The sequence below is a fragment of the Microtus pennsylvanicus genome, chromosome 8 (assembly GCF_037038515.1).
Source record: "Microtus pennsylvanicus isolate mMicPen1 chromosome 8, mMicPen1.hap1, whole genome shotgun sequence".
Classification (NCBI taxonomy): domain Eukaryota; kingdom Metazoa; phylum Chordata; class Mammalia; order Rodentia; family Cricetidae; genus Microtus; species Microtus pennsylvanicus.
The window spans coordinates 30,946,384-30,964,827 of NC_134586.1; the positions used below are offsets into that span (position 1 = coordinate 30,946,384).

The 18,444-nt window shown below is 40.2% G+C and overlaps 1 protein-coding gene across 7 annotated transcripts in view; it reads right to left on the reverse strand.

Moving 5' to 3' along the window:
- The window catches only part of Zfand4 (zinc finger AN1-type containing 4), a 78,032-nt gene that overhangs the window by 32,255 nt on the left and 27,333 nt on the right, over nt 1–18,444 (reverse strand). For 4 of the 7 annotated variants that reach the window (XR_012911596.1, XM_075983054.1, XM_075983053.1 and 1 more), the window contains exons 3-6: nt 14,522–14,597; nt 13,515–13,582; nt 8,930–9,116; nt 33–180 (exon numbers count right to left, since the gene is read on the reverse strand). Coding sequence is in view for 6 of the 7 variants with exons in the window: in XM_075983054.1 (XP_075839169.1) it covers nt 33–180; nt 8,930–9,116; nt 13,515–13,582; nt 14,522–14,597 (479 nt within the window). In the remaining variant the exon portion in view is untranslated. Of the gene's footprint in view, nt 1–32; nt 181–5,860; nt 6,196–8,929; nt 9,117–13,514; nt 13,583–14,521; nt 14,598–18,444 lie in introns of those variants that run through there. The other 3 variants (XM_075983056.1, XM_075983057.1, XM_075983058.1) reach the window with 3 other exon arrangements.

The window sequence follows — 18,444 nt, forward strand, 5'->3', positions numbered from 1 at the left end:
AGAAACGCTTGGCCAAGAGTCAACAGCTTCACCTTTTTGCTGAGATTCATGTTCTCCATCTTAGCCTTCAGCAGTTTCATCTTATTCATAGTTATTGAATTTTCAATGATCTGTTGCCCAGAAGGGGAAGGCTCAGCTTCTTCATCCTCATCTGTGTACAGATTATACACAGAACCACCGCTGCAAGGAAAACAGTAGGTACTTAAAACATGCTTGACACCTGCTGAAGATTAACAGTTCTATGTACAAGAGCAACTATAACTATAGCTCCTACTACAAGGGAAATACTATTTACATTTTGTCATTGAAAAGTGAAAGAAAATAAATTTCAAAATGTTTCTTTTGCCCAAATTGGCCTGAAACTTGCTATGTAGCTGAGGAAGGGCTTATTCTTTTGATCTTTCTGCCTCCACTTTCTGAGTGCTGGGATTAGAAGTGTGTGCCACCCACTCAGTTTTATGCAATTCTAGGACTTGAATTTAGGGTTTTGTGTGTGCTAGGCAAGCATACTAGATATGGAGCAACATACATATCCAGCATACTCAAAACATATTTGGGGGGCAAAGGACACAGCTCAGTGGATTCAGTTCCAAAAACTCAATCTAAAAAGCTGAGTATAGAGGCATGGGCTTGTAATCCTAGCACAGGGAAGGCAGAGACAGGCACATCCCTGAGGCTCACTGTCAGTCAGTCTAGCCTCCCCCATAGAAATTTAACCCAATGAAAGACTACCTCAGAAAACAAGCTGGACAGTGCTGAAGAACAAACCTGAGGTCTACTTGCAGTCTCTGCACACACATTTTGTTGAGAATTGCCTTGTATCATAATATGTGATTAATTTTGGAGAATATTCCATGTGCTGCTAAGAAAAAAGTGCATTCTTTAGTCTTTGCTGTAATGTTTTGAAGATCCATTTGATTATGATATTGAACTGCAGTTTATCTGTCTTTGTCTGGATGACCTGTCTACTCGTGGGAGTGGAATATTGAATTCGCCCACTATCACTGTATTGGTGTCAACCTGTGGTTTTATATCTAATTGTTTCTTTTATTGTATTAGCTGCCCTTGTGTTTGGAACATAAATATTTCTAATATCCTCTTGGTGGGTTTTCCTATATTAAGAGTACAAAGTGTCCTTCTCTGTCCTGTGTGACTAGCTCTGGTCTACTATGTCAGGTAGAAAAGCTGCCCCTGCTTGGAATATCTTTTTCCAACCTTTTACCTTAAGATGGTGTATGTTCTTGACGTGAGGTGTTTATTGGAGGAAGCAGAAAGACAGATTCTATTTTGTGATTCAATCTGTAAGCTTGTTGGGTTTGGGGGCGGGGGGACTTGAGATCATTAATATCTGGAGTTGTTATTAGGCAATGTCTGTGGTGTTAACTGGTTTTAACATCTGGCCTCACCTTTGTTTGCTATTACCCCAATTACTAGGGTTGTGGACCAGTTGAATGATGGTTGGTACCCTATTTGGTCTTTTTATTAACTTGAACTTCAACAAAGATATTTTCCCTACCAGATTGGCTTGTTATTCTTGGTTAATGATTTACGTGGGAGGGCTCACGGTGGGCAGTTCGTTCTGGCTGCTGTAAGAAAGCAGGCTGAACAAGCCATGAGGAACAAGCCATTAAACAATGTTCCTCCATGTCTTCTGCTTCAGTCCTTCTTCCAAGTTGTAATTTGAGTTCCTGTCTCAACTTCCCTCAGTGATGGAGTGTGATCTGAGAGTTATAAGCCAAAACCAACCCTTTCCTCCCCAAATTGCTTTGGGTCATGGTGTTTTATCACAGCAATAGAAACCCTGAGATGCTGTGCTTTCAGTCTTGGGGCCACTCCCGGGTTCCAGATGAGATTCCACATGGTCTGATATGAGCAGTGGGCACGGAGATGATCAGGAGGTCCCAGGGATCAACAGCAGGTAGAGGGCTGGGAATTGAGGCTCTAGGAGTTCCCTCTTGCCTTTGCAGTTCAGATTTGTGCAATGAGTGGGGTGGCTGAAAAGGTGTGCAGGTGGGGGCAGGTAAACTGGCTCTGGGAGTCCCTATTTGAGATGAAGTTTAGACACAATCTCCTGCTCAGACTCAAAGCAGTCTCAGATCTGCAGGGTGTACTAGGGTGGCTGATAGGTGAAGTGTGCAGGGGCAACAGAGTTGGAGGACAGCAGCAGAGGGGAAGACACATGCACACGGACACTGATTCTGAGTGTGTTTGAGCAGTATTTGGGTCTGGCTCACCAAATACTGGGCCCAGTGGTAGGTGGGCTAGAGAACCTACCTAAAGTTCTGGTTCTAACTTGGGTTCAGACCCCATGAGTCCCAGATTGGCAACAGTGGGTAAGAAGTAGGGGATCTCTATGGATAGCGTGGTCTACAAAAGAATTCCAAAACAGACAAGGCTGTTACCATTTAACCCTTATGATGTCTGTTTAGATTTTCCTCTTAAAAAACAAGGTAGCATGACTTACTAAAATAATTTGGGACTACAAAAAATTAATAATACTTTGTATGTGGATGAATCTGAAAGGTCTCTTAGCAAAACAGGGCTATGGGTCAAAGTTGATCTGCCACCTATTACGTGGCCCATGAACTAAGAGTAGTTTTTCACACCTTTAAATAGAAAAGGATAAAAATAATTGTGTTTCGTCACACATAGAATTGTACAGAATTCAGGTCTGCTCATGAATCCAGGTTTCATAGAGCAGAGACATGTCACTCCTTCTCACACTGGTAGAACTGACAGCAACACTTAGCACTGCACATTAAAGCCTAGCACGTTCAAATTACAGTGATGCAATCACAATTCATCCACATTTTTATGTCACAGGTATTTAGTATTGGTACTATGTGACTTCTTTTTTTTTTTTCCTTTTTGAAATAAGGTCTCACCATTTAGGCTTGAATGACCTAGAACTCCCTACTTAGACCAGGCTGACCTTGAACTTGCTCTCTACTTTCTCACTTCCCAACTGCTGGTGAGCATCACCATGCCCAGTATTATTTCGTAACTTAAAAAAAAATCAGTAGCTGTGCAGTGGTGGTGCATGCCTTTAATCCCGGCACTCAGCAGAGGCAGGCAGATCTCTGTGAGTTTGAGGCCAGCCTGGTCTACAGAGTGAGTTCCAGGACAGCCCAGGGCTATTACAAAGAGAAACCCTGTCTCAAAAAGCCAAATAAATAAATAAATAAATGTACATGAAACATGTCAAAATTTTTAAAGTGAACTTACAAGCATACCCATGTTACATCAGATAGAAGTGAAATCATTTGAGAATATTTTGAAAACCGGATCCCTATTTTCTTTGTAGGTCTTCTAACAAGAAGTGTCTTGTTAGATCCCCTGGCAGCTTAGGCAGCTGTGCTGGAGTCTATAGGCTGTGCTCACTATGTGGCTAATCCTTTTCTCAGTATGACCTGTACGGTGGTCCCTTGAAAATAAGATCCACCATCTTTGCTTCTCTCTGCTGATGTTAGGGGAATGAATAACCAGGAACAGATCCTGAGGCACCTTTAACTGTACCTACTTGAGTTCTTAGCTATAGGCTTTTATGACCTCTTTTTTCTAATTACTAATAATTCCTATTATTAGTGTGTGTGTGATGTGGTGGAGTGCCATGAGACACACACTGACGTCAGAGGACAGCTCTGGAGAGTCTGTAGCTGTCTTCTACCTTAACGAAGTCCAGGGGTCCCACTCAAGTTGTCAGGCTTGCATCATCAGACAGCAGATAGCATTACCTACTGAGCCATCTTGCTGGTCCTAATGTGCTCTTTTTTTTTAAGTAGGGATATTCCCTGAGGTCCCAGCTGAGATGAATCATGGTAAGCAGGATATAATTTCTCTTAGTTAAGATGGAGAATGGCCCAATAGTAAATCATCTATACAAAGTGCACTAAGTGCTCCATCCCTAGAACCATCTGAAAAGAGGAACATGCTAATGCAAGCAAACCAGACGCAAAAAAAATAAAAAGCAAAGGAAAACTACAATAAAAAAGTGTCACCAACTGGAATGGCAGGCCAAATAATACAGAGCAAAGATAGGACTGTAGAGATGGTTCACTGTACCATGGAACTTGCTGCTGAATGAACACAACAACCTGAGTTCAAGCCCCCAAACTCACATGGCAGAATTCTCTCAAACTGTCCTCTGCCCACCATCTATATACATATGCACACACATAAATAAAAATGACATAAATTGTTTTAAAATGATAAAATTACCTAAAAATAAAAGAAAGAGAAAAGGTCATAAAATATCAGAGAATTTAAGAACTGGGAATATTAGCTCATTGTTTACAGCTGCCTAGCATGTGCAAGCAAAGCCCTGGATTCAAACCCAGGAAGAAGAAAAAGAGAGAAAAGGAAACAAGTGAGAGGTAGAAACAACGTCAATAATATGAATTTTAAAAAGTATTAAATGACAAAGAGAAAAACGTGAAGCAATAATTGCCAAAATAGTCATTTTTTTTTTTGAGACAGGGTTTCTCTGTCGCTTTGGATCCTGTCCTAATAGCTCTTGTAGACCAGACTCACCTTGAACTCACAGAGATCTGCCTTCCTCTGCCTCCTCAGTGCTGACATTAAAGGTGTGTGCCACCACTGCCCAGCTGCCAAAACAGTCTTAATAAAAAGGAAAGTATCAACTGTACTGAAATGGTCCCCTGCATATATGAAGAGCAGACACCCACTACTATTCCAGTCAGCTCTTATTTCCATGTCTTGGTTAGTTATATGTCTCCGAGAGCACAAAGAACTAGGTTAGGCTCTTCAGACCCTTGAGAAGTCAACTAGAAGTAAGAGCAACTCTCTATACTGAGGCCCGCAATCCACCACAGCATTCAGCTACCTAATCAGGTGCATCTGCTTGCTTCTCCCAGCTTCTAAGATAGCACCACAGCTTCCGGTGTTAAAGAGGAAGTTCTTCCAGCTCCTAAACTAGCACCAGAGCTTCCAGTGTTAAATGGGAAGTCAGTTCTGCAACCTTTTCTTGTTGCCCATCAAGTACCTCTGGCACAGAATTACAGTAGACAGTCTTCTCTATGTTCAAACTGATTTTCAAAGCCATTCACTGAAGGCATATTCATGTTTGTAGAAGGTTTCAGCACAGAAGGGGACAGTAAAATACAGGGGCTTGTTTCCCAAAGCCACAAGCTCTGATACACACCTCTCCCTTTTCAAGAATACCGGCTCCCTCACAACAGCACCATCAATGTGTGTTGGGAATGCAAGAAGATTCTCTATCAGTAACCTGTTTTGCAGATTCCTGAAAAGCAGTGTTGAGATTGCCCTTCTGTGCCATGTTAATTCTATGTTAGCTGTGCTTCCTAGGTATCTGCTTTTTTCTGGAACCTCTTCCATCTGCTGTGCTGGTACAGGCACGTTGAATGGAGACACTACCACTCTCTGCTCCAGTCTTCAGAGTCTGTGTTTCTTCATTTCTTTTCCTACCCACTCCTGAACTTCTCACGTTCTCAGTCTCATCTCCTCGAGAAGTTACTCCCTGTGTGTTTTAATTCCAACTTGTAAATAAGTGGGTTAGTACCAGCTGCCTCTAATTGTTATTTTGATCCTCACCATAGCATACATCTGATAAATACGTGAATCCATCATGCATCGTGACACCAGTAGAATCAGCATGGGTTTATTATCATCACTTGGATGGCTTAGTGGGAACAAAGTTTATCTCTGTTTCAGCTCTTTCACTGCTGTGACAAATAACTGGAATGACTAAAAAGAAGGGAAGATTTATTTTGGCTCATGATTTTAGAAGTTTTAGTCTAGGGTCACTTAGCTCTGTAGTTCCTGGACATTCATAACATAAAACATTATGGTGGGAAGCACATGGCAGGGCAGAGCTACTCACCTCATCACAGCCAGAAGGAAGCAGAGAGAAAGAGAAGAAAGCTTTCAGAGGGAAAGGCTCTTTCCACAAAGCCTGACACCCTGAGTTCAATCCTCAGAACCCATAAGGGGAGAGAACCAACTCCTGAAAGCTATCGTCTGACATCCATATTCTACACACACATATATGCACACAAATAAATAATAAAGATTTTTAAGAGAAAAATGACACAGCCGGAATTATGATTTCCAGGGCACACACCTCATATTCATTTCCTCAACTAGGCCCCACCTCCCAATATGCTATCATAAACCCATCATGGGACAAATATCAATTATGTCTGAGTGTTTAAGATTCAATCACTTCCCAAAAGCCTATCAACTGACAACAAGGCCTCCAAACAGGATGCTTTGGGGACTTATCAAATTCAAACCATAATGATCACTCAATTGCTGTGGAACAATGGACGTTTATCCTGTCACTTGTATTATTTTTAATAAACACTGATTGGGCAGTACCCAGGCAGGAAGTAGAGGTGGAGCAATGAGAACAGGAGAATTCTGTGAAGAGGAAAGAGTAAATTTGCAGTCAACACAGAGGAAGCCAGACACTGAGCAAGCAAGATGAGAACACCTCACTGAAAGGTACCAAGCCATGTGGCTAACACAGACAAGAATAGTGGGCTAATATAAGATGTAAGAAAAGAGTTAACAAGAAGCCTGAGCTAATAGGCCAATCAGTTTATGATTAATGTAGACCTATGTGTGTTTCTTTGGGACTGAATGACTGTGGGACTGGACAGGACAGAAACCTCGGTCAACACTCAATCATGTTTTTTCTCACTATTTTTGGTGATCTGTACAGAAAGTACACCTTAACCTCATGAACTTTATGACAATATTTGGGTTCAGTGGTAAACACAAACTGAAATTATAGGCCAGCAACATGGCTTGGTGATAAAGGTACTCCATCTCTGTGACCTAAGTGGTAGAAAGATAGAACCCGCCCCTGCAAGTTCCACTGACCTCCAAATACATTCACATGCATGTGTGTGTGTAGCAAACACACACCAGGAGTCTAACCTCTCTATCCCACACACTCTGAGCAGAAACTTAGAGGAAATTGTATGGTTTTTCACCTTTGATATTTATAATCACTGCATACTGTCCTTGAGTGTGGGTATGACCCGATCTGACTGGCCAACTTAACATGGTAAGAGTAAAGGGATTCTGACAATATAACTTAGGTCCCAAATCACTTTAGTCTGAGTTCATCAAAAAGGAACTGAGAAAAGCCCCTAACCAACTAGCAGCCAGAAAAACTCAGTTCTCTCAATCACCTAAGTGAAAGGCAATGAATTACATCACAATGTGAATATGACCATGAAAGCAGGGTCTTCCCCATAACAAACGACAGAACATACACTGCCGTCATCATGAGTGTAAGGCACAAGGGTGGGGGATGGAGGTGACACCCCGAACAAACCACCAGTCATACCGTACTTAGATGCCGCACCCCAAGACACTGCTCTCCAGAATACAAGCTGGGTTTTCCTTTGAATGACTGTAGCACTAGATTTTCTAATATGTATATATTCCATACTTTCTTCATCCATTCTTCCATTGAAGGGCATCTAGGTTGTTTCCAGGTTCTGGCTATCACAAACAATGCTGCTATGAATATCGTAGAGCATATACTTTTGTTGTATGATAAGGCCTCTCTTGGGTATATTCCCAAGAGTGGTATTGCTGGGTCCAGGGGTAAGTTGATCCCGAATTTCCTGAGAAACCGCCATACTGCTTTCCAAAGTGGTTGCACAAGTTTGCATTCCCACCAGCAATGGATGAGTGTACCCCTTTCTCCACAACCTCTCCAACAAAGGCTATCATTGGTGTTTTTGATTTTAGCCATTCTGACAGGTGTAAGATGGTATCTTAAAGTTGTCTTGATTTGCATTTCCCTGATCGCTAAGGAGGTTGAGCATGACCTTAAGTGTCTTTTGGCCATTTGAAGTTCTTCTGTTGAGAATTCTCTGTTCATCTTTTTGTGAGACTCACTTTAGTATCTTTTCTTCCTTTGTCTGTTTAGCAAAGCCTTTCTCCTCATTTAATATCAATTCTCACAGGCCATCTCTGACTCTGCATTTCGGGTGACATGAAGGCCAACTCATCTGATCCCAGAGATCATATCCTTCTGCAACATTACAGCAGCAGGACTATGGCTACTAGATGAATGTTCAATGAAGGTGGAGATTCTCTCTCCCACACCAGTGCTTCTATATTAGCTAGAACTGGCTGTAAACGTTCAGTTATGTTTGATGACTTAAAAGTTGAAAAGAGAGCTGAGGAGACGGTTCAACCAGTCAAGGCGCTTGCTGCCAATCCTTATTACATGAGTTTACTCGTCAGGACCAACAGGGTAAAAAGAGAGAATCTCTCCAAGATGTCCTGACTTCCAAATGCATCATGGTATAATCATGCCATACACATACACACAAATGAATATTGTAATTAAAAATGAAAATGAAAGTGAAAGGAGTGACTCAAAGTAAGTTGAAATGCACAGAAACCATCCCGTCCTAAGTCTTTCATTTTCTACTGCCTACTTAAGCAATCAATAGTGTTTTTCTTCTGGTTTTAATAGTAACATACAGTTTATTTCCTCTTATGTAGTAATGAAATAAAAAAAGAGATTTACCCATTTTTAAGTAACACAGTTAAAAATGATACCAAACTTTGGGATTAATCCTTTCTGCTATGTCATAATTATATAATAATATACTATTATCATAAGATTATATTCTAGCAGGCATCTTAGAGTTTCGCAAATAAATGGAAACAAACCATTTTTACTTAAAAACTATCATGTAAAGAAAATGAAAATTTAGGAATTCCTCTTTTTAAGTATGAATACCATGAAGGATGATTTCAGAATAACTTATCAAGGAAAGAGGTGGAGAGCCCATGGAACTTACTTGGCCTTGTTAATACACTACAGCTACCTAAATAACCCAAAGAGCATACAAAGGCTCCTGAAGTATGCTGTACAGTATCCGTTTCTAAGTGAAACCTGCAAATAAAACCTATTTACCTTAAAGATTCAGACAACGGTGTTAAAGTGCCATCTCCCCTGTCTACTACACGAAAGAAATTCAATTGATCTCCTTCCCGGTATACCAAAAATGTAACTTGTTTGTTGCAAGAAGTCTTTTCCCAGACCTCGTCTCGACTGGAATCCATGTACTCAGCAAGCTCCCTAAGTGGGTCTTCCACAGGAACTACAAATGGAAAGATTGATAAACAGTCTTTCAATTCACATCAACATTTTTGCGCCTTGTTGCAGTAACAGGATATACATGCTGAATTTATACAACCACACTGAACATGTGATAAAAAGATGCTTTCCAAAGAGGCTTCTGATAGTTAATAAGGGATGCTGTATAAAATGTAAACTATCACATTTTCATCATCCCCCCATACCCCTTCCTCCAATTCTTCCTATGTCTCTCCCACATCTCAAATTCGTGGCTTGTTTTGTATGAATATGAAGGAAAAATGTATCATTATTTTACATGCCCATAGACAGGGCTTCACATGAGGGCATTTGTAGTCCTGTACCAATACAGTTGATACACTTGCTAAGTACAATATTATCTATCATTACTTTAGTGAATCTCTTTAGCTTCCTGTGCCTGTAAATACTGGTTCCAACAATAAATCACTTAAATGTATTATAAATCCCACTTACTTTAGATTATAAAATAAACATGTGTACTCAAACACAACTGGGAAACATACTCAAGAAGTCAGAGGCAAGAGAGAGCTAGACACAAAATTTGATGATAAAGTGAATATCTAGCATGCCCAAGGTCCTAGGTTCAGTCTTTAGCAACAACAACAACAACAAAACCAACAAAATAAAGCAATAAAGAAAGAAAAAAACAAGTAAATCTTTTCTTCAGTGTTATATAAGAATATATGCTTTTATTGCTGCTCCTTGAAATAGTTAAAGGTGCACAAATAGGGAAGGCATTTTAGTGTGTTAAAACTGCATTTTAAGAAAGGACCAATATGTGTTTCTTACTGAGCGGTGGTGGCACAGGCCTTTAATCCTAGCACTCAGGAGGCAGAGGCAGGGCAGGTGGATCTCTGTGAATTTGAAGACAACCTGGTCTACAAAGTGAGTTCCAGGACAAGCCCCAATGCTACAGAGAAACCCTGTCTCAAAAAACCAAAAAGAAAAAAAACAAAGGATCACTATATGTTTCTTGAAAGGCTTCTCTCGTGACCCAGGTGTCTTGGTCAGGGCGTGTGTCCATGTCCAGTCAGAGCATAGGAGACTCACAGAGGCCTATTGGAGCCACTCTGACACTCCTCATAACTGGTAAGCCAGTAATACCCAGTTGTCCTCAATTTTCAAAGCTGTCTAACTTTCATGAACTTATTAACAAAGCTGGAATGCTGCAATGCCCTAAAGAAGTGGCACCAACAGAGAATGCAGCTGAGTAGCAGAGTACTTGCCTGGCATGCACAAGGCTCAAAGGGTCAACTGCCAGCACTGGAGACAAGATAAAATAAGAAGAAACACTAACAGAAAAATATTAAATTTTGAAAATGAGGTAAAAGTATCTAAGCTGCCTCATAGTCTAAATTTAATACTACTACTTCTGAAACATAACATTTCCATTGGCTCTCTCATAATCATACAATGTGTAAGTATTAAAATGATGCTCTTCACATAGCTTCTAGCCTTCTTTGAGACACATATGAGCCTGAGCTCACTTGCAATACTCCTCCTCAGGCTCCTACATGGCTGGTGGCAGGCAAACACCACAATATCCAAAACTATTCTCAAAACTTGAAATTACCACTTTCCACATGACAGCATTAAGACCTGACTATTACCACAGATACTAAAGCCTTTCCTAAAACCAGACCCTAAGGCAGAAGTAATAAGGTTGTCTATGCATGCATGCTTCTTCATAACTGAATAATCTCTAAGATTCTGTCACCTAAAAGCAATATATGTTAAGATACAAGTTTAGATAGAGAAGATTGCTTTCTTGTGCTGTTTATTTTAAGGCAAATCCTTAACATTTTATGACCAAAACTGGCCTGTAATTTGTGATCTTCTTGCCTTAGCCTCGTGAGGACTCAGATTATACACGTATATCTTTAATGCCTGTTTCCCTGTGTTATTTAGATAATGACTATTTTATAAGCTAAATATTATTGTAACTCACATGATGAAGGCACTTTTCAAACGATGAATCTGAGAGACTAAATGAGCTTTAAAGATGTAATAGTACATATTGCCAACTTCCTAATATAGAATGCACAAACCATTAAATACTATATAAGTCTAACTTGATATAGTAGCTCAGCAAACAGTTTTTGAAGTATCCTCAGTAGTATAAATATTACCAATATGACATATAATCATTTTGTTTTAAATTTTTATTTATTTATTTATTAATGTGTCTGCATAAGTGTATCTATCTGCACATGCATTTGGGGGTACGGAGTTTGGATCCCTCAGAAATGGAGTGACAGGCATTTATGGGATGCCTGACTGGTTATATGAGTGCTGAGATCTAAACTCTAGTTCTCATGATTATGAAGTAAGCACTCTAACCCATAAAACTACTTCAGAAATCAGTTAAGAGAATCTCTGATGACTTCAGAGTGCTGGTTAATCAGCTTTAACATCATTGTCATTGTTTTCCCTAACTTACGCAGTTCTTATAAACAGCTCTTAAGGTAGATAAGAAAAACTTTTTTTCTTTTCTTTTGTTTTTGTTTTTCGAAACAGGGTTTCTCTGTGTAGCTTTGGAGACTGTCCAAGAACTCGCTCTGTAGACTCACAGATATCCACCTGCCTCTGCCTCCCAAGTGCTGGGATTAAAGGTGTGTGCTACAACTGCCAAGCTAAGAAAAATATTTTAATAATCTAATCTTAGCCAAAATTATAAAGCATGGAGATATAATTTGATATGTGAGAATAAACCAGCAATGGAATCTATACTCAATTTCCAATTTTCTAGTTTGTGGAGGAGCAAAAAAATGTGAAGGTCTTCTTAAGGGTACAGAGCAGGACTACTCTGAGCATGAGTCTATATGGTGGGGGTGCCTGTGGCTAACCTGACTTGGGGGCTAGTAAGCATGCTCCCAGCTCTTCCCTGGATTAAAACTTTGTGGCGGTTTGGATAGGAATGGCCCCATAAACTCATATATTTGAATTTTTGGTCATTAGTGGCTCTACTTGACAAGGATTAAGAAGTATGGCCTTGGCTGGAGAGATGGCTCAGAGGTTAAGGGCATCAACTGCTCTTTCAGCGGTCCAGAGTTCAATTCCCAGCAAACGCATGGCTCACAACCATTTGTGTGAGATCTAGTGCCCTCTTCTGGCCTGCAGCATACATTCAGACAGAACACTGTATAATTAATAAAAAAAAATCTTTAATAAAAATAAAAAGAAGTATGGCCTTGTTGGGCGAACTGTGTCACTAGGGTTGGGCTTTGAGCTTTCAAAAGCTCAAGTCAGGCCCAGTGTCTCTCTCTTCCTGCTGCCTGCAGATCTGGATGTAGAACTCTGAGCTACCATGTCTGCCTACATGCCACCATTGCTCCCCTCCATGGAGATGGTGGACTAAAGCTGTGAAAGTGTAACCAGCCCCCATTAAATGTTTTCTTTTATAAGAGTTGTTGTGGTCCTGATGTCTCTTTACAACAATAACACTAAGACATACTTTTTACTAATTAAGGTCTCTGCCCTTGTAATCTTTCCCACAGACCTTTCCTACTGTGCTATTTATATAGAACTTATCACATCTTCCTGTCTCACAAACACCTGAAATACCATCAATTTCTCACACATCTATTGGAGGAAGTGTTAGGAAGCAGAGACTCTGTCACCCTTGTTTACTCAAAGTCCAATAGATGGAGCTGGAGAAATGGGTCTTAGAAGCACATACTACTGTTGCAGAGGATCCCAGTTCAGCTCAGTTCCCATCATCCACACTGGTCGGCTAATAATCACCCTGAAAACTCCAGTTCTAGGGGATCCAGCACCTTTGTCTGGTCTCCATAGATAACTGCACTCATGTGTACATACCCACACAAAAACACTCACATATATACAACGTTAAAATTAAAATAAAATATATTTTAGAATCCAGTAGATGCTCACTATGCATCTGCTGAATGAATGAAGGATTCCAGAGATTGCCCACATTTGGAGAAGAATTCAACATGACTATGAAACTGAGTTTCATCCCAGGTAAAAAGGCAATTCGGGAATTTCCTATAGCAAATAATTATCCCAGGAATTTAAAAGTCAAGTAGAGTTTAAAAAGCAACAAGACTGACAAGAATCTAAACACAATGCTAATGTGACATTTATATTATCATTCCATTTCTTCTCCCTTTACTACTAAGACTTATTTTTAAATATTCCTGGCTTGAATCCAGAATCATGAGGGATTTATTCTGGGATTACATATTGGAGTTCCAGGGGTCATACATCTAAGTTGTAAAGACTAATGCTTAAAAGAATCAAAGACCTAATACAGAAAAGGAACTTGGCTAAAATGAGAGCCTATAAAAACATTAACCCCTTGAATAATAGTACTACTAAACTTAAGAATTATTGTTAGATTGCATTAATGAATGCCTACCTTTTCTAGTACTTATCGGTCCACCACGCATAGCCAATACCAGCTTCAAGGTACAACCTTCTGAAATGCTGTAAATAGCACAAAAATAAACTACAATCACTAAATAACAATCAGTGTCAAATGAACCACTAATTATGTGCTGATTTATTTGCCTTACTATACATTCCCTAATATATGAAGAAAGATACAGCAATATGAATAAATATATTGTTTGCCTGTATAAATTACAGAAAGTTTATAAGTTTTCACAAGCTTTTTAAAATGGAGGCCCAGCCTGGTGGTCACCCACCTTTGATCCCAGCACTCCAGAGGCAGAGGCAGGCAGTTCTCTGTGAGTTCAAGGCCAGCCTGGTCTACATAGAGAGTTCCAGGATAGCCAGAATTATACAGAGAAATACTGTCTTGAAAAATACAAAAAGTAGGCCCAAGAAAGAAAAGAAACTTAGTCAAAACCCAAAGAATGAGGAAACAGAAAATTTATTCAATAAAAATAACACTGCAAATCCACCAGTTCTGCCAACTCCTGGTGTTTTTCCATCTCTCAGCCTCCTAACTCCTTTGTCATCAGTGAAATAAATTACATGAGAGAAAAGAGAAAGGTAAAATGTCAGAAAGCACATTTGTAACCACAGGTACACACAGTACCACTTCTTAAAGAGAAAAGGGGCCTGATGAACAATATCTCAGTGGAGAGCAACTCTCTTATGCCCAAAACATGGCCAGGAAAGAATGGGTCAATATTCAGAGAAAAAAGCAAAAAGACAAGAAGTTAATACAACCATATAAAAGGCAAGGACGAAGAGCTCGGCATGAAAAGTTAAAGGTGAAGAACAAACATCAGAGAACGAAGATCAAGAGCTAAGGTGGTACTGAGCCAACATCTAGAGGTCAGAATTTGGGATGAAAGCTGCGATCAAGCTGTTCAGGAGAGCCATGAAGAAAAGCACCGGTGTGTGGAGTTACAACACTGCGCACCTATAAAGCTGCTAATAGATAGTTACACTCACTTGTAATCATTCAAGCAATAATCATCTTCAAGCTCCATGTTATTCCAAATTAAATGCTGCTGACAGATGGGAATACCTTAAGGAAAGGTGATAATAAAAAGTGTTTAAATTTCAATACCATCTCTAAAGAGCATGATAGAATGCTGTGTCATTTAAGAACTAAGAATACTTATGAATTAAACACATTTCTGGTTCAAGCACTCTGGCCCAACAGCTGTCCTCTTCAATGTATGACTGGCACCACTTTTATTTATCCAGTGGCCAAGAAAGACAATTTCAGGTGTCTTTTGTAATCATCATCACTCTTACCTTTAAATACTCGTGGTTTACCATGGCATATACACTCCCATTGAAATGCTACTCTATTCCCCACGAATCTTAGGAGATTTTCTGATTACTATTTAGGTTGCCATGATGTATATCTAAGTATTCTGGTGTATATATATACATACATACATATATATATATACATATATATATATATATTACATAAGATAGAAACTGAAAGAATCTGCACCAAAGCCTGGGTGGCCTAAATAATAGAAATATGTGTCTCATGGTTCTTGGAGCCCATGAAGTCCAGGTTCCAAATAGGTTCGTTCTAAGGTCACTTTTCTTGGCATGTAAGTAGTTACCAGTCCACTGTAGAGTCACATGGCCTTTTCTTTCTATGAGAACACTAAGAACTCTAATGTCTTTTCTTACAAAGATACTATCATGACAACTGCACACTAAGACCTTATGTAGCTCTAAATTATATACTAAAGGACCTAATCTATAAGTGCCTTCACATTGGGGATTAAGGCTTCAACCAAAGAATTATAGAAGAAGCACTTCCTTTTTATTTTAAAAAAAGATTCATTTGGGATAAAAGATAGCACACTACACCCATGCATCGACTGCTATAATCCCTGGGGAATAAAAGGAAGCTTGTTGGAGAGCAGCCTTCCTGACGGTAGGAACACACTAGCTCTTGCTGGAAAGAAAGAGTAGGAGGAAATTCTGGGGAACGTAACAGGAAAGAAACTGCAAATTGTGATGTGAAGGCCTCAGTGCTGACTGGGGTGTGCTGTCTTCCTAGAAAGGAGGAGTGTGGCACAGGGGGTTGGGACCTCTGCTCCAGAAGACAGCCTCTAACAAAGCACACAGTTGCACTGTATTTTCAATAACAGCAGGGAGAGGAGGAGGAAGAGGGAGAGAGTGGGAAGGGAAGGAGCAAGAGAGGAGTAGAGAAAGGTAGAAGACAGACTTTAAGAGCTGCACCTACACAGGGCAGGAAGGTTCTAGGGAAATCCTCCTTCCTTCTGGGCACTTGACTGCAGCAGCCATTTTCAAAAACTCCCTGATGAGTCAGCCTCAAGACAGCTCTAGAGAGAAAGACCCCAACCTGTTCTGCTCACCCTGGGAACCTAGGGCATGTGTCTCAGGACTATGGTTGAGGACTGAGGATAGGGACAGCTCTGAGTCACAATCACACAGATGGAAATTTGGCCTGGTGGGCAATGTAGAGAAATGGTTCTCAATCTTTGGATCACAATCCCTTTGAAGTCAAATGGCCCTTTCACAGCGGTTGCCTAAGACCATCAGAAAACACAGATATTTACATTATGATCCAAAACAGTAGCAAAATTATAGTTATGAAGTAGTAATAAAAATATTATGGTTGGGGGTCACCACCACATGAAGAACTTTATGAAAAGGTCACAGCATTAGGAAAAGTTGAGAGCTACTGACTTAGAGGCAGACTTCATACACAGGAGGGCGACACAGAAACAGGACCAACAAAAATGTCTGTCTCTGCCCTACTGCCATGAGCAACCAGACAGCTAAAGGGATATCCAACAGCATAGAGGCAGACTGGTACATGCAACCCTACTAGGATCTACACAGAAGCAGGCTCAATTGCTTCTTGGGGTCCAAATCTGCTTCAAGAGGAATTACACAGAGATGTATCAACAACCCCCCATTCCTGGACTTCCCCGCACCCCAGGGACACGGCACAGCCAGGACTAGCATCCATGTCACAGCCCCATAAAGTCAGGACCTATTAACAGATTCCGTCAGCAAGAGACTACACAGAGGCAGGCCTTCTCCAGGCCCTCATTCTCTGTCAGGGAAAGGAAACCCTGCACTCCTCACAAAATTCTTTCCTTCACTTCAAAAGAAAAATGTGTAATTATTTATTTAATGAGTTTCATATGTGTGTATAATGTATTTTGATCATACTAACCCCCCTTATCCTATCTCAATCACCCAGCTATTCCTTCTCACAACAGGTACCCCTCCTCCTACTTCAGGCATTTTCCAGTGACCCAATGAATTTAATTAGGGTTGCCTACATGAGCTTGGCTGTGGTGTTATTTACTAGATCATGAAAAACTTAGCAATGGCTGCAACACTGAAAAAAGAATTATTGTTCCCGTGCCACAGGCATTAATTGGCAACAGCTTCTAGAAGTGACATCTCATAAACACACCTGCCCCATCCCTTCTAGAATGTTAACTGTTCCATCTTGTACATGTAGCCTCAGCCTTGAGTTCAGTGGAATAGCCGTATCATGTTCAGAAGACAATGCAGGATGCCCCTCTCCATCCCCTGGCTCTTAATTCTTTCTTCAGTTCAGTTCAAAGTTCTCTAACCTTGAAGCAGTAGGATTCAGAAGTCTCATTTGGGGCTGAGAGCTCAACAGTCACTTACTCTGAGCACTCTGACCAGTTAGGAGTCTCTGCATTAACCACTGCCCAATGCAAAAAGAAGTTGCTCTAACCACAGATGACAGCAGCAGAAATCTATATAAGCATAATATTTCCAAGGCATTTTGACAATGGTTCATTTAGCAAAACAGTAATAATTTCAAACTCTAAGGCCTACAGTCTCCATAGCCATGGACTTTTAACTAGGATTACAGTATCAGGCATGAATTCCCTTCTGTGGTGCGGGCCTCAGATCCAATCAGAGAGTGGATGCCCCGTAACAGTCACACCACGACTGCACCACTGGTCCCATCTTCCCTCGCAGTTCAGGATTTTAGTATGAAGGGCCCATATCTGGGCAAGACATTGATGACTTTTCTCCCCAACAGCCTGTATCACTTTGAGCACGAGGAAGAAGCTCCTAGCTCATTTCCAGCTTGGTTTCTCTAGGTCCTGCTGACAAACTGGGTTGTGTCCTCAGTAACAGAGTCTTGCCTTCTAGTTCTGGTGGACAACCAAGAATAACTGCGATAGTCTGTATTGTTTTGTGTACCTCTAGGGACTTCCTGACCAATACTTGTAAAGAAGAATATTACACTTGGCAATGGATTTTTTTAAAAAACAACCTATGACTTCTGGGAGTAACATTAACCACCCATGCAGGATACCTCTATGTTCAAACTCCTTTTTAAAAAAAATTATATTTACAATCACATTTTTTTTACTTGCTAACTTTTCTGCTTTTAACTACCTGCCTTTTTTAGTACTAATGTAGATCAGTGGAAAGATGAACCATTTGTATAATTTCCCATTACTGTGTGGAAGCTACATAACTCTAAATAACTACTCCAAAATTGTAAAAGATCATACCCAACAATATAATACCTATAGATAATCATAGTTGTGTGATTCTTGTGAGGAATATTAAGCCCTGAGCCCTCTTCATTCCAAGCAACTCCATCTTCATTTAAAAGTGCCTGTTAATATAATTTTAAATCTTTTTTGATTTTCTTAAATCTTCACGTTTTATTAAAGAACCATTCACTGTTCTCCAACAAGTGCTCCATCATTTGCCCCAGCTAGACCAACACACACTAGACAATGGCAACCACACCAGCCTGCAAGGTCTCCTAGGAGAACCACTGGCTTCACTCTCTGGTAAAAGCGTCTTATCAGTAACATCAAGTTTTCTTTTCTCTACGAATACCTTCATTTGTCCTCATTCTAAGT